The sequence below is a fragment of the Trichoderma reesei genome (genome assembly GCF_000167675.1).
Source record: "Trichoderma reesei QM6a unplaced genomic scaffold TRIREscaffold_1, whole genome shotgun sequence".
NCBI lineage: Eukaryota > Fungi > Ascomycota > Sordariomycetes > Hypocreales > Hypocreaceae > Trichoderma > Trichoderma reesei.
In genome coordinates, this window is record NW_006711148.1 from 3,118,878 (window position 1) to 3,138,312 (window position 19,435).

The 19,435-nt window shown below is 54.2% G+C and overlaps 5 protein-coding genes across 5 annotated transcripts; 4 read left to right on the top strand and 1 right to left on the bottom strand.

Annotated features, from left to right (window-relative positions):
- Positions 1-3,761: 3,761 nt before the first annotated feature.
- On the top strand, positions 3,762-6,251 carry TRIREDRAFT_25947 (uncharacterized protein; the record flags this gene model as incomplete). Its single annotated transcript, XM_006960951.2, has 2 exons — positions 3,762-4,804; positions 5,099-6,251. Coding segments are annotated over 2 exons (2,196 nt in total), but the record flags the coding sequence as incomplete, so codon positions are not given.
- A 1,000-nt stretch (positions 6,252-7,251) lies between these two features.
- Positions 7,252-9,783, top strand: TRIREDRAFT_74356 (uncharacterized protein; the record flags this gene model as incomplete). The annotated part of the gene is made up of 7 exons (XM_006961369.1): positions 7,252-8,064; positions 8,178-8,500; positions 8,566-8,584; positions 8,670-8,720; positions 8,784-8,929; positions 8,995-9,198; positions 9,273-9,783. 7 exons carry the CDS (start codon positions 7,252-7,254, stop codon positions 9,781-9,783), a joined length of 2,067 nt encoding a protein of 688 aa, XP_006961431.1.
- A 332-nt stretch (positions 9,784-10,115) lies between these two features.
- Positions 10,116-12,152, bottom strand: TRIREDRAFT_119898 (GTP-binding protein, HSR-1 related; the record flags this gene model as incomplete). The annotated part of the gene is made up of 2 exons (XM_006961817.1): positions 10,116-11,089; positions 11,150-12,152. The coding sequence occupies 2 exons, from the start codon at positions 12,150-12,152 to the stop codon at positions 10,116-10,118; spliced, it is 1,977 nt and encodes a 658-aa protein (XP_006961879.1).
- Positions 12,153-12,520: 368 nt separating this feature from the next.
- Positions 12,521-13,811, top strand: TRIREDRAFT_53529 (uncharacterized protein; the record flags this gene model as incomplete). Its single annotated transcript, XM_006961370.1, has 2 exons — positions 12,521-12,540; positions 12,608-13,811. 2 exons carry the CDS (start codon positions 12,521-12,523, stop codon positions 13,809-13,811), a joined length of 1,224 nt encoding a protein of 407 aa, XP_006961432.1.
- A 566-nt stretch (positions 13,812-14,377) lies between these two features.
- Positions 14,378-18,830, top strand: TRIREDRAFT_2108 (uncharacterized protein; the record flags this gene model as incomplete). The annotated part of the gene is made up of 5 exons (XM_006960895.1): positions 14,378-14,732; positions 14,787-16,379; positions 16,477-16,783; positions 17,399-18,466; positions 18,530-18,830. 5 exons carry the CDS (start codon positions 14,378-14,380, stop codon positions 18,828-18,830), a joined length of 3,624 nt encoding a protein of 1,207 aa, XP_006960957.1.
- Positions 18,831-19,435: the final 605 nt, after the last annotated feature.

Here is a 19,435-nt window from a genome sequence, read left to right on the forward strand (position 1 = left end):
GAGAAATGGCTGATGGTGAGTTGGGCGCGATTGTGGCGGGATTCTTGCATGTGAGAGAGGCGGAGAAAGATCCTTCATGTCGTGTGCTTGCATGTATGGACGATGCGGAGGGGAAAACGATATGAGATCTATCGAATCGAATGAATGCGTCATGCATGCGCTGGTTTTCTCCCTCTCGTCCTCGCCTCCGGCATCTTGATTCGTTCGATGATGTGCGCATGTTATAAGCAAGGGAGACTTGATCTTGTGGCACGTTTACGTACTTTGTGTGTACATTTTACTACATACATGAGCCTTTAATGTGAGACTTGCCAACGAAAAAGAAGTGCAAGGGAGAGAGAGATGAAGAGACACAGCGCAGTTGGAGTCTGGGGACGGGGCCTGCGGTCATATTTCGAGAGGGATTTCGTATCTATGTAGTACCTGCCTATTAATCATACAGTAATACTACTAAGTGATGCATGAACTGCTTACAATTGGTATTACGATTAGGCAAACACTGCAGGATTGATAAGACTTAAGAACCAAGAAGCCTGAGAGGTGTCTCGGTCGGGCTGGTTGGGATGGGCGAACCGGATGGATGGGAGGAGTGGAGACGTGTGACGAAACCACGGCCAACGAGCGAGAGAGAAACTGAAGGGAGGAGAGAAAATTCTTTGCGCCCTCGCTTTGGGGCTGATTGAGACTTGTCGAGGCTAGAGATGCCTTTTTTTTCAGGTCCTCAGTTCAGCTCTTTGGTGTCTTTCCTGTTTGCGCCGCCTTGTATTACGACCAGCCAGCCGGCTGTCTGTAACGAGTAGGTACCTACGTCTCCAGCCCCGTAGAATGTCAATATTGACTTTGCCCAGCACGCAACAGGTTGACGCACGACGCGTCCCAGGTACCGCGCCGGGAACCCGCAATACGAACACGCACGTGTACTGGTACCTACCTATCTACTTGCACTAACTTGAACCCACGGAAGCATGGCCTTGTATTTCCGTGCTGGGTAATACGCCTTCTCGGTACCTGACGCTAATAAGATTGCCTCTTGTCCAAGGAGGAGCCCTTGCGGGAGGCAGCAAATGAGGGCCGCCAAGGGACGAGGCGCTAAGGGCCCTAGCGAGAGCGCCGGGGCAGCTTGGTTCAGCGGGCGAACGGGGCGTTGGCACAGCACCACAGCACCTACGAGGTACCCGTGCGAGAGATGTACAGGCACCATCCACAGCGCCCACAGCGCATCGACAGGGCGCTGCACGGCATCGAGCACGGCGTCGGGTCCGTTCCATTGCCCTGTAAACCTGCCTACTACCTAGTAGCAGTGAACAGGGCGTCCAGGTGATGGCGTCAAGACGCGCTGCCCCAGAAAGCCAATCCATGCGCAGGTCCCTCCCTCTACGGAGTACTGGTACCTGGACGAGCGTCGCAGAAAGAGGAGTTTGATGAGGGAGCCACTGCGAGAAGGGAACAAAAGGCCGTTGCTGGCTGTGTCAGGGCAGGGCAGGGCATTGGATTAGTATTACGGGCACCTCAGCCATATCCATCTCTCCAGGTCTCGCTGCTCGGGGCGGGTTCCATGCTGTTGGCGCAGTCGCGGCGCGCCTTGGGTCAAAGCTGGCGCCTGGATTCACGCTCGTTCAGTCACTGCTCATTTCCTTGGGTCGTGTTTTGTTTTCTCTCTCTGTCAACTGACTTTTTGCAACGCCTTTTTTTGCTCGCAACACTGTCGCCGTTGTCGTCTTGCGCCTCTCTCTGTCGCTCGCTCCAATTTGCTCCCGAATTCTGCTGTGATTTCGCTGCTTTTTTTTTGAAGTATTGCTGGGGGGGCACTGGTCTTTTGCTAGGGGGGCACTAACTAGCTAAACTTGGTATAGTAAAGGCCTATGCTCACAGACCCACAGAAACTTCCTCTACCTTTAAAAATCTATAAAAAATTCTAGAAAATTAGTTTTAAGATTTTTATTTAATTTCTAGGTTTTTTATATATTAAATATATATATTAAACCTAAAAATATAAGTTTATTTATTATATTAAGCTTAAAAATCTTGCTTTAAGTTAAAGTAGTATTTTTTAAGTAAGTAGCTATTATATAAGTATGCATTAAGTAAAATATAAATCTTTAATAAATAAGCTATATAAATATATAGAAAGTTACCTAATTATACTAAAGTATTATAAGAAAATCTATACTTAAATATAGCTTAAGTTTCTCTTAAAATTTTATTATTAATATAGCTTTAGAAATATTTTAAAAAAATATTTTAAGTATATATAGGCTTTATTTAATAGAATAGTATTTTTTAAATATTTTTTTTAATTTTATTTAGCTTAGTTATAAGTGTTTAAAGTTATAGAGTTATAAGGAAAATTTTCAGGTACTTTAACCAGTGCCCCCCTAGCAAAAGACCAGTGCCCCCCCAGCAATACTCTTTTTTTGCGTCCAATCGCCACGGACGAGGCCAGCCGCTCTCTAAACAATCAGCCCCTTGATTCCAACAGTCTTTTCCGGCCTGCGTCTCACTCTACGTTCTCTCTCTCTCACTTTTTGTCACTCATTTTCGTTCTTCTTTGGCGCGCGCGATTGATACCCAGCCAGTCGCTCTCGTCCAATACCACTCCTTGTCCAGGTAACCCTTTTGCTTCGCGACTGTCGCTCTCGATCGCCTCTTGTCTCTACAACTACTGGCCATATTAATACACACCGCGCCTGACTTGCATAATCATCGTCGATTCGAACACATACATACATACATACATACATACGGACCCCAACAAAAGACCCCTACGAGGTCCGGCGGATACCCAACGCACGCGCGCCACATTGCGTACATACGGCCGGCGAGCCTGGATCGGATCCCACGCATAACGCAGCACGCATTACAGACTCCACGCTGTCCGCCGGCTGCTTATTCGCTGCCCGCTTATCCGGAGGCCTTGCCAGCGAAGCAGCAGCACTGAGGTGGCACCATTCAGCTTGTGCCCAACCGCCGAGCCGAAACGAAACCGCCCGTGACTTTGCCTCGCCTCCATACCTACCATCTCCTGCTCCGATCCGGCTTGGGACGCCTGCAGCTGCGAGAGGCTTGTCTGCGCTGGTCTCCTGTGTCTGACGGCAACCCCCGTCATTCCATTTTTTTCTGCGACAAACGCCGGCGCCGAGCTACACCAGGGGAAGGGCGGCCAGAGACGATTGGATTGATTCCCCAGCGTGGAGACTTATCCTCCCCAGTGCCACTCCAGCCTTATTTGCTTCCTTGTCTGCTTGCTTTTTCCCTCGCTCTTGTTTTCCCCGTCGCGCTTGTCTCTGCATCTATTATTGCACGAGTCACAAGCAAAGACCCGGGCAAGTAAAAGAGGCCGCTGCCTCCTTGCGCTTGCCTGTATCCAGCAACCTGTCTCTTTGACGGCTTACAGCTTGGTCGCATGGCTGTCTTGTTATAGCCGACAAACCGCCACCCATCACCGCCGCTCTCCGTCGACTATGGGCATCACCAACCAAGACCGAATCATCGCTGAACTGATCCCGCCCGGTCCATGACATAGACTTGAAGCCGCCTGAGCCGGAACAATTGAGAACAAAGACAACAACACAACTTTTTTTTAAAGCCCCGACAAGGCAGATGATGCCTCGCCGGCATCACTGTTAACAACTAGTTGCAACGCGCTAACGACCACTACAAACCGCGACGATCGCGAATAAGCAATCATGAACGAAACGCCGGTTCTCGTCAAGCAGAAGCGGCTTTCGACGCCCACGCCGGGCCAGCTGCTGGCCGCTCGGCAGCGCCCCGCCGACGACTTCTTTGCTCACCTGGAGCCCTCCAAGGTTGTCGAGGCATTGACACCGCCCGATGGCGTCCTCAGGGGCTGCCTCGCAGAGGCTTCCGCGCTCGAGCGCGACTTCGCCATGCGGACGGCCGTGGCATCCCAGAAGATCTGGCAATGGCTCAACGAGCTGAACCAGTGGAATTGGCCAAAACAAGCGGGGTCCGGGGGGTTCCTCGAGCCGAGCAACACGCAAAGGAAGCTCTTTGCTCAGGCCCTGACCCCTGAAGAGGAGGCTGGCAGGAAGCATTACATGGGCAGCCTCCTCGCCGAAGAGGTGGAAAAATACGAAGCCAGAATCAACCAAATCAACAGAGACATGGACGAGCTGGATCTCGAGGAGATCAAAGGTCACGTCATGAGCGACCACATCCTACCGCTGTCCAGACCGGGTACCCCCATCAACATGGACCCCAGTCGCTCGATGCTATCGGCCTTATCGGGCTATCACAAAATGGAGGACATTTCCGTCCTCATCACCGCCATTGTCGTGCAGACCCTGCCCAACCTGGCAAGGCTGTCGCGCCTGCTGCAGCTGTGGCACATGCGCATCACCGTTCTTCGGCACGTCAATCCCTTTCTCCAATCCATCCAAGAGGTCGAAGCCCTTCTTGGAGAGAACTGGGAGGCCATTTCGCAGTCCCACTGGGAGATGGAGCGCCCCAGCAGGAAGGCCATCGTCTTGCCCCCGCGCATCCTGACCTCCAAGGACTTTGACGCTAGAAGGCAGTCGCTCGCGCTCAAGGTTGCCGAGCCCGGCCGGACCCTGGACTACATGCTCGACTGCTTGGAGGGCGCCCCGGACACCCTCCCGGATGAGTGGCTCACTCGCATGGAGGATGTAGAGCAGGGCTATGGCGAATGGGTCTCCGCTTGTGAGCGAAAGATGGCCGAAGCCAAGTTGGCCAAGACCAAGCCCAAGACACTTCATCTCAGGAAGAACTCTTCGCTCTCACCGTCTCCCACGAGGGCTCATGCCGAGAGCAAGCTCTCGCCGCCGTTGTTGCTGGTGCCCGGCAGCAGCGAATCGGACCATGGAGCGTACCTGGACCCCATTGCAGAGGACGAATTGTCCTCGTCTGAAGACCATCTCACGCCCGAGTCTGGCTCCGACTCTCCCAAGTTGTCTCCTGAGGATCTTGGCATACTCGATGACCGCATGTCTGCTATCAGCGAGGAAGAGGACGAGTTAGAGCTGCCACCTCTGCGCAACGGCCGCAGGCGGGGTAGCGTTGGCTCCCCGACATCCACCACACTACACCACTCCCCTAGCTACACGGACGATGTGTCGAGTGATGCTCCTGAAGTGTCTGCATCTCCCGCCATGGCCAAGAGCCGCCTCCGCGAGGCGTCTCATCCCGATGGCGACAGCCCACCAAGCTCGCCTCCAGAGGTGGCCCGACGTGCCAGGGGGGCTGCCATGGGCCTTCTCGACAGCCCCATGGTGGCAGCGACGCCCGAGGATGACGAGTCCTTCTTACAATCGACCTATGAGGATTCCTTTCTCGACGACTTTGAGGACTCGTACGCTCCCGATATCCCCGGCCCGCCTTCCCGCCGGGAAAGCGCTGGCGAACAGCAGCTGCGTCTACAGATCAGCCAGATCATTGAGTCTATACCAGCCAAAATCAGGCTCAACAACGGAACATCGGGTATCAACCTGAACCCGCCGGATCTCCAACTCCCCCGCTTGAGATCGAAACCGTCCAGGGAGCCCATGAAGCGGAGTACCTCGGGCATGTCCACCCGAACTGCCACGCCCTCTTTCACTCTGTCTCCCGTCAAGCAGAGGACGCGCTCCAAGGGCCAATATCCAATCAGGGTCTATCATCTCTCTAGGTCGGATAATGAGGCCCCCATCAAGCTGTTCATCCGCTGTGTTGGAGAAAACGGAGAGCGAGTCATGGTTCGCGTTGGCGGCGGCTGGGCCGACTTGTCCGAGTACCTCAAGGAGTACGCCAGCCATCATGGCCGCCGCTCCAACGGCAAAGACAAGGTCAAGGTGGAAGTCCGCGACATTCCTCGCGCATCTAACCCACCGACCAATGCCAGCCCTCCGAGCCGGCCACCTTCCGCTGCCGACGACCGCTCTTCCGCGAGCCCTCTAGGTGCGCGCAAGCCTCGCACCAGCAGCCTCAACAACTCCCTGCGCCCCAAGACTCCAGTCACGCAAGGTCAGGCTGCTGCAGGCACGCCTCCATCTGAAGGCTCGGCCATTTCGAGACCCAACTCACGGCTTAGCTGGGTAGAGGACGAGAGTTCCTTCTTGGGTCTAGCAGGGCCAAAGGGCAAAAAGATTGAAATGAGCGAGGAAAGCAAGGCTTGGGTGGAAAGCGTCAAGGAAAAGGTACGCATGGCCAGTGGCCCGGACAGGAAGTCCAATGAGAAGAAGTTTGGCGAGATTGGCAAAGCCGGGGGCACGAAGCGCGTGTTCAGGAGAGGCTAATCTTGACACCTTCTTTGGGCTTTTTTTTTCTCTTTTTTTTTTTTATCTCTTTTTCTTTCTTTTCTATCTATATATATATCTTGGAAGCGGGGGTGGGGGGGTTACGATGTACGTGTCGTACTTTGGCAAGCGAGAGGTCAGTTACTCTAGGTTGGGACGGGAGTTGATTTGACGGAGATGAGACGAGCCTGTCATTTTGTTATTCGCATGTTCAGCACATCATGCACGGAGTTTTGTTTGGGCGGGCATAGCATGTCATGGTGTTACAGAAACGTCTACACGAGGTGTCATTGCTGGAGCGAGTTATAGGCATTGTCGGAGGATACCCATATACCTAGCGGTTTAACATTGGAGCAATTTGTGGAAACCATATCAGTTATCAATACACAACCTATATATCTTACATTATCAGTGTTTATCTCTGCATACTCTTATAGGCCTTGGTGAGAGGAGACCGTAGTGCGGCCTTGATGAGAGGAGACTGGTAGTGCATGATACCTTTCACCTTGGGCACATCCTTCAGTAGCGCTAGAGGTACTATACCTAGTAGGTGCCTGGCAAGAACAGTACCTCCGCTGGAGCTGGAGATGGCGGGGATTAGACAAAAAACAGAATACCAAAAGAGACCAATATAGGAAGAAGATACAAGGGGTTGCATCAGAGACTCTCCTCATGAATAGCATCACATATGTTGGATTGCAAGCTCATGACATCTCCAAATTATTCGACTGCAACGCTGAAGCCTTAGGCTCAGGGACCCTGTTTCCAGGTACGCGCATTACATCATCCGGTCCCCTGAGTCCGGTGTTGCTAGTAGTTCACTCAACTACTAGGCTTATCGATAATCGGCCGAAAAAAAAAAGTTGCCAGAGGACGCTGAAAAAAAATCGAGGCAAGGCCCGCGCCAACAAAACCGCAAGCCAGAAACCTCAACACCCACCCAGCCCCCATTGAGATTGCATTAGAGAAGAAGAACGACTGCACTTCTCAAGCCGCAACAATGGGTCAAGGTCGCCGCATGAAGAGAAAGCAGGGCATGCCCGAAGCCCTGTCCGAGGAGCACTTTGCCAACCTCAAGCGAAAAGCAGGCCTCCCCGTGGAGCCGCCGGTCGAGAAGGCGTCGCTGAGCAACAAGAAGCGCAAGACGGGCGCAGCGAAGAAGCCGGAGCCCGCGCCCAAGAAGGCGGCCGCGAGCGCCAAGAGCAATGGGAAGCCGAAGAAGAAGAGTAAGCTGCCGGAGCCGGAGGCGGACGGCTCCGAGGACGAGGAGATGGGTGACGAGTTTGATCTAGACCAGCTGGAGGGCGACGAGTCTTCCGATGAGGAGGCTTCTTCGGGGGGCAAGAAGAAGAACATTTGGTCAGATGACGAGGATGAGGATGCGGAAGAGGACGACGACTCGGTCTTCGATTCGGACGACCAGGAGGAGGGAAAGAAGGGCAAATTCGTCTTCTCCGACGACGAGGACGAATCCGACGCCGAAGAGAAGCTGACGGCCGCCAACATTGCCGGTCTGTCGCGGAAACTGGACAAGAAGCTGGCCGAGGACAAGGCCATTACCGAAGCCGAGCTGCAAGAGTCTGCGATGCAGACCAACATTGACGGACCAAAGATCTTTGGCGAGGGCCTCGAGGATGACGACGAGGAGGATGACCTGGCCAAGAAGAGCCAGGCCCTGCTGGCGCCGGATCTGCAGCTGCTGCGACAGAGGATAACGGATAACATACGGGTGCTGGATGATTTTGCCAACCTGGCTGAGGAGGGGAGGTCGAGGGCGGAGTATACTGCTCAGCTGCTCAAGGATATCTGCGGTGTAAGTCCTTTTACTGTCTCCATGCCTTTTTTTTTTGCTGCCCAGAGTCAAGTCTCTTACTTGCATGGATGTGCGCCGCGCTGACACGAATTCTCTTTTTCTCGAGATTACAGTACTACGGCTACAGCCCCTACCTGGCCGAGAAGCTCTTCAACCTCTTCACCCCCCGCGAGGCCTTTGCCTTCTTCGAAGCCAACGAGATGCCGCGTCCCGTCGTTATCCGAACAAACACCCTGCGGACGCACCGAAGAGACCTTGCTCAGGCGCTCATCAACCGCGGCGTCACGCTCGAGCCCGTGGGCAAGTGGAGCAAGGTCGGCCTGCAGATTTTCGAGACCAACGTGCCCCTGGGTGCTACGCCCGAGTACCTTGCTGGTCATTATATTATCCAGGCTGCTGCCTCTTTCTTGCCGGTTATGGCGCTTTCACCGCAACCGTGAGTCTCTGAATATGCTATTTATGGAGTTTGAAGCGCAAAAAGCTAATGGTTATTTGTACCAGGAATGAGCGAGTTCTTGATGTACGTGCTCTGACTATCTCATACAAACTATGACTTCTTCCACGGCGGGGTTCAGCTTGCGAGATGATACTGACATTCTGAGTAGATGGCCTCTGCCCCCGGTGGAAAAACGACTTACTGCTCAGCCATGATGAACGTACGTCTTGACAACCCCAGAGAGCCCTCATAAGAGATAATGGCGCCGCTAATATCTCCCCAGAACACCGGTGTCGTCTTCGCCAACGATCCCAACAAGGAGCGTGCCAAGGGTCTGATTGGTAACGTTGCTCGTCTGGGCGTTCGAAACGTCATCGTCTGCAGCTACGACGGTCGCGAGTTTCCCCGAGTCATGGGAGGTTTCGACAGGTGAGCATCTCTCAACGGCTTGAAACAACCAAGAAAGGGCGGAAGAAACTGACTACTGTCCAAAGAGTTCTCCTTGATGCCCCCTGCTCCGGAACGGGCGTCATCTCAAAGGACCCCAGCGTCAAGACCAACAAGGACGAGAAAGACTTCATCTCACTGCCGCACATGCAGAAGCAGCTGTTACTATCAGCCATTGACTCTGTTAACCACGCCAGTGAGACGGGTGGTTTCCTTGTCTACTCGACATGTAGTGTCACGACTGAGGAGAAGTAAGCTCGTCCTTCTGTCACCCCCTTCTTATAACCTCGAAGGAGATCGATCTAACCATTTTTTTCAAACACAGCGAGGCCGTCGTCAACTACGCCCTGTCCCGTCGCCCCAACGTGAAGCTCGTCGACACCGGCATCCCCTTTGGCAAGGAGGGCTTCACCAGCTTCATGGGCAAGAAGTTCCACCCCAGCCTCAAGCTCACCCGCCGGTTCTACCCGCACGCGCACAACATTGACGGCTTCTACGTCGCCAAATTCCAAAAGATTGGGCCGACGCCGCCCAACGCCATTGGCGCCGCCGGCAAGAAGTCTGGTGGTGCGGCCGCTGATGCGGAGGTGGAGGTCATTGACAAGACGCCCATCGCTACGGATGATGATGACGTCGAGTCTGAGGAGAAGAAGGCGGGCAAGAAGGGTAAGAGCAGCAACGGCACTTCTTCTTCTTCTTCTGGCAAGGGCGATTTCAGCGCTTTCGATGAGGAGGAGGATGTCAAGTATATCGAGAAGGCGAAGAGGAATGCTATGCGGAGGAGAGGTCTGGATCCTAGGGCTTTGAAGAAGCCTAAGGCTCAGGAGAAGAAGTAGAGAAAGAATTCGGGAGTTGAGGTTTGAAAAGAAGCGCGAGATTTATATACTGTTAATGGCATGGTATAAGAAGAGGTGCCTTTGGAGACGAAAGAGGGGAATTTGTTGGGTCTGGTTGGTTCTTTGCTGTTATTTCTCATGGGATGAGCATTGTGGATTACGGTCACATTGTGGGTTATAAAATGCTTCGATTTCATATAAAATCTCAATCCCAGTTTACTTTCAAAAGAGAGACTTCTTCGCCGATTGAGCGTGCCAGAACATGACAAAGTGAGACTTTAACCGATTGCATTCATTCCCTAAATCCCATAAAATATGCCAAGTAAAACCATCTAGTCATCCATAACATTCGCCGCCGGCCCTCTCCTCGTCTTCCTGCCCATGCCCTTCGGCGCCCCCTTCTTGTAATGCTTCTTCCCGGACCCAATCTGCACGTCCTTGGGATCCAGCCCGTTCTCCAGGGCAATCGCCGCCCTGGCCTTGCGCCCGCTGAGCATCTTGGAGCCGGCAGCCGTGCTGCCGCTGCTGCTGCCCTGCTCGCTGTACTTGTAGTTGAACGGCATGCTGACGTGGCCGCGGACGTTCTTGGGCGTGAAGAAGCTCTTGTCCAGCTTCTGGGACTTGGGGCCCTGCGGGAGGGAGACGAACTCGGAGGCGAGGCTCTCGTCGTCGTCGGCGCCGCCGCCGCCGAGGGAGAGGGCCTCTGTGGCGGCTACGAGAGCGGCGCGGCGGCGCTCGGGGAGATGGGCTTCGTCGTAGAGCTCGGCGTTGAAGGCCTTTTCGTCGTCGATGCCGGGGGGAGGGTGGACGAAGAGGAGCTTCCCGTTGACGTAGTCCTTGAGGATGTACCTCGACGCTCGCGCCTCGTCGGGCTGACCCAGGCCCTGCGTCTGGAAGCCTCGGGCGGTGGCATACGCACGGAGCAGCTCCTCGGCGGTCGGAACGCCGGTGCCTCCCTCCTCGACCGGCCGCGTGTTGATCTTGATGCCGTAGATGGCTTCCAGGAAGGGCTGCGGGATTCTCTTGGCGACCAGGCCCACGGGGCCCGAGTGCTCGCGCATCTGGTCAATGGGCAGCACGCCCTGGGTGACGAGATCGGCCTTGGTGGTGGCGAAGTTGGGGAACACGAGACCGGGACAATCGCACAGGATGACGCGGTCGCTGAGGTGGATGGTCTGGAAGTGCTTGGTCTTTCCGGGGGTGGAGGAGACGGAGACTTTCTTGGCTCCGATGAGGGCGTTGATGGTGGAGGATTTGCCGACGTTGGGGTAGCCGACGAGGCCGACTTGGAGCTTGTGGTCTGACGCTGTGCAGTGAGTTAGCATGTTGAAGTGTCTGGCTTCGAGGAGTCAGGATTTTGTTTTACCTCTATCGGTAGGGGCATATTTTAGGAAAATCTCCTCCAGCTCTTCGACTGTGAGAATCTGAGTATCCTCGTCTTCTACCGGCGCTTTGCCCTTTGAGCTCTCTCGCTGTTCCGCCTCGTCTTCATTCTCAGCCTCAGCCTCCTCTTGGTGAGCTTTTCGGGCTTGATTCGATGAGGAAGATGGCTCCTCGTCTGATGACTCAACATCCGCATTCTCTCTCGCTTCAATCATCTCCTTTGCAAGCTGTGCAGAAAAGAACTTGTACGCAATGCCTGCCTCTCTCAGATGCTTCGCCCATGCCTTGCGCTGCTTGGGCGTCATCATATCGGCCTTGTTGATCAGAAGCAAGTTCTCCTTCTTGGGGTCAACCGCCTTGACGTATGATTCCAAGTCCTCGGATCGGAACAGCAGGGGGTTTCTCGCATCCACAATCTGCACAATGAGATCTGATCGCTCAATGACTCTCCACAGCTGTCTCCAAACTTCAATGTTTCGTTCAAACGGCGTCATCAGCAGGTCGTTGTTCTCCTGCAGCTCCGCCAGTCCCCTTCGCCATGCTACAAGAGCCTCTCGCTCCCGCCTGTCGAGCTCCTGCGGCGTCGTCGAGGCATCCCACTGCGGCCTCCGCGGGACCGTCAGCCGGTTCTTGTGTTGTCGGTGCTTGCCCAGGACGGCTCGCTCTTCGGTGGCGGACAGCAGGTAGGGATTCCTCTGGTCGGTGTGGATGATCTTGACGTTGTTCATCTTCTCGGCCGTGAAGTCGGTGCCGGCCAGCTCGGCAGTGGCCAGGAACTCGTCCAGCGCGCCCTGCTCCGTGACGGAGCGCATCTTGACCCAGGCGGCATCCTTCTTTTCGTTGACCAGATACTGTTCGCCCGTCGTGTGGTTCGTGCGCATGACGGCCGACGTCTTCTTGTGGTCGGAGCCTCTGCCCTTGCCGAAGCGGTCGTTCATCAGCGTGTTGCCGAGCCCCTCATTCTTTTTCGACTTTGCCAACACCATCTTTGCGGCTTTGTCTGATACTCCTGATTCTGCGACTCAAAATGACTTCAGAATCCTTCTGTCTGTATGTCCTCGGTCGCAGAGAGGACAAGACGGAATAGAATATTGTGTTTGTGGAAGGTCGGTGGTATCTGCAGGTTTGCGGGCTGAATAATACATCAGCGATGGAGGGGCAAATTTTTTGGATAGTCATGCGAAAAAGTTCTTCACACTGTAATTGGATGCGCAGTAACAGGGATCCATACAGTACTATCGGGCGCCGGACTGTACTGGCGCTACCAGGAAATTTCTTGAAGTCCTGCGGTAGGTCCACGAGCCCGCTTCTGTCCATGCTCAACTGATTCAACGCAAAGCGCAAAATCGCCAAAATGCCCAAGGGAAAGTGGATGTACGTTTGATTTCCGTTGCTCCGTGTATATTGAAGCTGCTTGAGCACTGCTGACTCTCTGTGATAGCAACAAGAAGACGGCGCAGCACTTCACGCTCGTCCACCGCCCGCAAAATGATCCGCTCATCCACGACGAGAATGCGCCGTCCATGGTGCTGAACCCGGTCCAGACAAAAGCCGGCTCAAAAGTAAAGCATCTGGATGATTTGGCATCTGAGCTGGGCTCAGATGCGGCAGGCATCCGCGCCAACGAAGGCGAGGCCGCAAACTACGGCGTCTACTTCGACGACACCGAATACGACTACATGCAGCACTTGAGAGACCTCAACTCGGGCGGCGGCGATGTCGTGTTTGTCGAATCTACCGCGACTCAGAACAAGGGCAAGGGCAAGCAGAAGCAGTCGCTGGAAGATGCTCTGCGGAAGATGGACCTCGAGCCGAAGTCTGGCGATATTCTGGACGAGGAAATACTGCCATCTAAGAATCTCACCAGATTAACCTACCAGGCCCAGCAGGATGTGCCAGATGCCATTGCTGGATTCCACCCCGATATGGACCCTCGGCTGCGAGAAGTCTTGGAAGCCTTGGAAGATGACGCATATGTTGACGATGATGAAGATGTCTTTCAGCAGCTGTCAAAGGACGGAGAAGAGCTTGACGACTACGATTTCGAGAACATGGGATTCGATGACGGCGAGGACGATGGATGGGAGTCGGATGCCACAGCAAAGCCTACCAAGGAATACAAGGAGCAGGTACCAGAACTCGTCAAGGTTGAGCCAGAAGAAGGCCCGTCAGAAGACTGGATGGAGGACTTTAAGAAGTTCAAGAAAGACCAAAAGGGGCAGCGTGGACAAGCGGCCCCTTCACGCTCGGGAGTTGAATCCATGTGGACAACAACAACCAACGGAGGCAGGACGAAGAAGCGCAAGGGCGCACTGACGAACGCCTCAGCCTACTCCATGACGTCCTCGTCGCTAGTACGGACAGAGCAGCTTTCATTGCTGGACGAGAGGTTCGAGAGACTGGAGGCTCGCTACAACGAAGATTTCGATGATATGGGCTCCGTGTCTGAGGTGTCAACGGCCTCGAGCGTCCAAGGACCCATCCGGGGAGACTTTGATGGTATTCTGGATGACTTCCTTGGCTCCTACACAAAGCCTGGAAAGCGCACATCAAAGAAGTCAAAGGCGCAGACGGGATTGGAGCAGCTTGATGAAATTCGGCGAGAACTGGGGCCTCCACGCATTCGGGGCCGTGTCAAATCATGATGGCATGAGCGGGATCTGGAAAAGACGGGCCGGCGCAACGTGTGAAGAAGAATTGAATCAAGGACTAGCGAATTTTCATTGTCACAAACTATGTTTCACCTTTCACCTTTTGTTCTTCTTTTGTGACTTATAAGTGAGGCGCTCTTGAGTCTCCCAAAGGTACCTAGTACTAGTATAGATCAGATGAAGACGCAGATGAATAAAATGGTTCCCACCGCTTCAGCTCGTCTCTCTTTGTCAACTACTTGGTCTTGCTTTCTTTACAATTGGTCAATTCTCATTTTCTCCAAATACAAAAAGCTTACACTTGACTCGTTATTCTTCTATCGTCTCCTTATTTGAAGCCATCGTCTCTTTTCCCTTATAGTGATCAGTCTGTCGAATCGCGAGTTCGCTGCAGACCAGCATCACGTGACGCCCAATTCTCGTACCGCGAAGCTCAATCCCAAGGTCCGGCCAAGCTTCTGGCATCGCGCCTCAACAGCCACGGCATTTCCAGCAAAAACCCTCCCGTCAAGAGTCTCGCCCCAAGCACCTCCTCCTCCATGCGCAAAATCATCACGTAGATGAATGCGACGTCCGTTGCATCATCGAGCCAAATGTTTTCCCCGTTCAGCCAGAAGACGCAAGGCTCGTCGCAGGCGTTCAATCCTTTCGCCCCTCGACCGGCCGGCGAAGGAGCTTCATTTGGTTCCGGTGGTGCAGGCGGCTCCGACTCGCAGAAGAATAACAAGCGCAAGAATGGCTTCGCCAGCGGCAGCGACACCGAGAGGAAGCCCAAGGCCGGCAATCCGTTCCAGGTCAAGGATGGGAATGGGAGCCTGAGCGACAGCGGGAGGCAGGGGAAGAAGCGAGGCGGCGACGGGGAGAAGAAGAAGAAGTCGTCAGAGGTCAAGAGGACTCAAAAGAAGGAACGCGGTGGTGCAAATGGGCTGCAGGTGCAGAGAGCCGCGCAGGCTGCCACGAGTGCCGAAGAAGACAGCACGTCACGCCCCAGCTCGTCTTCGAGTGCGAGCTCCGTCGACGAGACCTCCGACACCGCGGTCATGCGCGCCACCGATCCGTACACGAAAAAGGTGTACGACCAGCTGCGGAAGGATGGCATCAGTCCCCCGGCCTGGCCGTCCCAGCCTGGAGATCCGAAGAGCAAGGTGGAGATGGCCAAGTTCAGGGAAAAGTACGAGGATTATCGACAAAAGGTGCGCGCCTCGCTCACGAAAGCGGCTCTTATCGACGACCCGAACAAACGAAAGACGCTCGAAAACGCCATTACCTTCCAAGGTATCTGCGAGGACATGTGCTCCGAGTACGAAAAGATTACGCGAATCACCGAGCTGGATGTTCCCCAGCCGGAAAGGGATGCACGGACAGGAGTTGCAAAGACGAGCCGAATGGTCAAGAAGCTGGCGCGCTCGGCTGCCGGGCAGGAGGCTCCTCTCCCAATGGACGTCCGCTCTACAGCTGCCTTACGACGGACTCTAGACTACCTGATCGACGACCTGCTTCGCAACGACGACAACCTGCCAATTCTACACGGCTTCTTGTGGGATCGGACGCGAGCTATTCGCCGAGACTTTACCTTTTTCTCGTCCCCTACGGTCGACGACTTGAAGACGCAGGCTTATGTACTGGAGACCATTGCGAGGTTCCACGTCACAGCACTGCATCTTCTGTCACAACCAGGAAAAGCTGGCGAAGATTTTGTGGAACAGCAGGAACTCGAGCAACTTGGCAAGGCCCTACTTTCTCTCCGAGATTTGTACGACGACTGCAATGCTCAGGGCATCACTTGCGAAAACGAGGCCGAATTCCGCGCATACTATGTGCTGTTTCACGCTCACGATTCAAACACAGCTGAGATGCTGCAACGACAGTGGAAACCGCATTTCTGGAGGGACTCGGACGACATCAGGACCGCCGTATCGCTTGTCGAAGCCTTGCAAAACACCAACGACTTCCACCCCCCGCTGAAACCGGCTCCGTCCCTGGCGGCAGCTAATGCTTTCCACTCATACTTTCGAATCGTCGAAGATCCCAGCGTCTCATACACGATGGCATGTTTTGCGGAATGCCACTTCCCACAAATTCGCCGGTCCATCCTGCGGGCTGTGAGGAGAGCATTGGCCCGGCCCAAGGATACGACAAACGATGTGACGGCTGCTGCCTTGAACAAGTTCCTTCGGTTTGACACTACCCAAGAGGCTATCGATTTCGCGAAGCTACACGGTCTTGACTTTGTTCCAGACGCGCAGGCTCCCATGGACGTCAACCGGCAACTCCTGGTCCTGAATAACAGGGGGCCTCTATTGCACCCGCGACTTCACCATCAGTTCTCACAAACCTTGGTCGAAAAGAAGCGACAAAACCGGCCATTGCCAGATGTGATTCATAAAACAGTTTATGAAGACTCAACGGGTTCTTTACCCGGTGCCGTCTCCTTGAAGAACGAGGCATCTCTCTTTGTGGGAGGTTCAGTGCCGGGAACTCCGGCCGAGTCTCCTTTGATGAACTCGCAACGATCGCCTGCGTTCGGCCAGCCTCTCAGCGGGTTTGGGAGCAACCTTGCCGGTACGCCCAAAGGTAGAGCTTTCTTCCCTTTGCAAAGACACAATCGCCAGCCATGTCTCGCATTCATGGTCCCTGCCGTTAACTAACTCGGTTCTAGCACCAGAACAACCGACCAACATCTTCGGAGCCCCTGAAGCACCAAAATCAACTTCACCATTCTCGAATCCGTTTGCTTCCGCCGCGACACCCACGGCGACAGCTTGGGGCAGCGCTCCTACTTTCGGTTCTACAACGCCTGCTGTGCCTTCGACCAAACCACCAGCAGCAACCAACCCTTTCGCACCCGCCATCACGTCAAGCAGTACTTCCGCAAAGCCCCCTACTCAACCAACAATTTTGGGTGGAGGCACCCCTATCAATCCCTTCGCAACGGCAGCGCCAGCGCCTTCGACGACATTCCAGGGGTTCCAGAGCAAATCACCCTCTCAACCGCCAGTTCCATCCCCAGAAAAGCAAGGCAGTCTCCCGTCGACACCCTCGCCTACGACTGTGAACGGAATTGTGCCTTCGCCACAGATAACCTTTGGCAATGTTGGAGAAAACAAGCCAGCCGTATCAGGGCCCTTTGGTGGTTTTCAGACCCCTCAACCATCTGCATCTTCTCCAGCTGCAGATAGAGCTAAAGTGGGAACAAGCCAGCCCAACTCCAGTTTCTTTGCCTCTTCATCACCGGCTTCTGCTCCAGCAAGCGCAAGCAAGTCGACTACGTCTATGGCCGTACCGGCAATTCCTGCTTTTCCTGGTTCAACAGTATCCCCTGGCTCAGGAGCAAAACCGGCGGAAACTGCGCAGGGTCAAGCTCAGTTCAATCTGAACAACAAGCCATCGCCCTTTTCACAACCTGGTGGAAACTTCACCTTTTCTTCGCCAAGTTCATTCGGAAACCAAGCACCCAAGGATGGCCCGTCCATCGCGCCCTCGACATCACTTTCTAGCCCCCCCTTTGGATCCGAAAAGAAAAGTATCCAGGAACCCGTCAAGGTTCCACCCTTCTCTGGCTCTGCGCAGCCTTCCCCAAGCAATTCTACCGGGTTCAAATTTCCGAGCTCCGATAGCTTGAAGAAGGTGGATGGTAGCACCACCACCCCCATCACATCGCCTCCTCCCTCGGCCGCGCCATTTGCCTTCTCAGCCCCAGGCCTGGCTACTCCTACTCCTACTCCTTCTTCTGCTCCAGCCCCACAACCTGCGAGTCCTCCACGCGATCCGCTTGGCGATTTTACAAAGTGGTTCGTCAATGGAGACAATGGGCTGATGAGGGAATTCGAGGTGTTCATGGTAGAAAGCATCGTCCGAGAAACTTATGACAAGTTTCAGAAGGATGAGGAAGAGAGGAAGGCCAGAGAGAAAGAGGAAAGGGACAATGCGGAAGCTAAGCGATTCCGAGTATACAATCTTTCTCTCAAATACTTTTACCGCTGGAAGAGAAACGCCCGAGAGAAGCGGCTGAGGCATCTTCGTCGAAGCGGACGCGATCAATTCCGTGCGTTTCGCGAAGCTCAGCGAGCAGCACAGCTCAGGGAACAGCAAGAAAATGCCCAACGGATTGCGAAACAGCAGGCGGAACTTGCTGCTCTCAATCGACCTGATGAGCTGGCAAGTATTTTGAAGAGGAACCAGCGGAACAAGAGGAAAGCGGAAGAAGAAGCACTGCTTGCGTCCGGCGTCTTGTCCGGCGTTTCCAACGAACGGAGAGCCGTTTCCGCCATCTTTCGCAACGATTACCGACTGTCCCCCACGCCCTCGTCGATTAATGGGAGCCAGGGGGTTAGGTCTCGCTCTGGGTCGATCGCTAGCACCGAGGGCGGCTCAAAGACGCGAGCATTGCGCGAACGGCTCATGGGTGAAAAGCCCGGCCGCTTTCATCGTTCTCTGCCTTCTGTTTCGGCCGATAGCTCGCCGCCGGAGAAGACGCGCGTCAGCAAGGTCTCAGAGCGCTGGCGGCTCAAAGCCATGGGCATCGTGCAGATGCCGGACGGGACTGCTCTCCCCGAATCCATGGTGGATGAAATCAAGCGCGGCCTTAAGAGGGACACGAGTCTCAGGAGGGACACGAGTCTCAGGAGAGACGCATCACTTCGACGGGCGTCCATCACCTCGGCAGCGTCAGCGAGGCCACAGAGCCCCCTCCTCGCCTTCAAAGCGTCCAGGAACGACCCCTTCGCCGACAGTCCGCTCACTATTAACAATAAGCGAAAGCGATCTTTCGGGGACGAGGGCGAAGGCGAAGGCGAGACGGCCAAGAAGACAGTGGAGGAGGAGGATAATACGGACACGGATTCTCACAAGCGCGTCATGAGCGACGCGGAGCTATTGATACAGGAGCTCAGGGCGATGAGGCAGGAGATGGAGGAGGGCACGACGTGGTTCAAGTCACAAAATGGAAAGCTACAGAGCGATATATTGAGCAGAGGGGGTACTCCTCTGGAAAACGAAAGCAGCATCATATGAGGTGGCATAGGCGTTTGGGGAGGGCAAAGGGGAGGGAAGGAAATGAAAGGGAATTGATAATTTTCCTGTGTCTTTTTCCTTGGTCTTTTTTTCCTCTCTCTCTCTCTTGTTTGTTTTCATGTTCTTTTACTCCCTTGAGGAAACAGAGTCACACATGTCGAGAGAGGGGAAGGGGGCAAATCATTGCATGGTAATACAGGTTTTTCCATTGTTTTTTGTCATCGTTTTGAGAACATTGCCGTTTCACAAGTCGCTCGACATCCGATGATCTTCTTGCTGCTGCTTTTGGTCTTGGCTTTCCGTTCGATTGCCTGAAGGAGATGAAGGGGATGGATGATAGGGGCCTTGTGGTAAATGCGGGATACCCATGAATATGAATTGTGGCGGACTGAAGCCTGGGAAGTGGTCTGCCGTAGCTGTTCAGACGCGATTGCAACGGTTTTCTTACGCAAGCAGATACGATCTCTCTTCCCAATTTGGGGCATGGTCATGTCTATATCTTTGCCTCTCTAGGTCTTCTCTAGCGGTAGCGGCCCAATGAGCAAGCGTGCTTTGTTTGGGTTTTCTCTGATATATTATGTCCTTGCAGTGATCAGACTGGCATG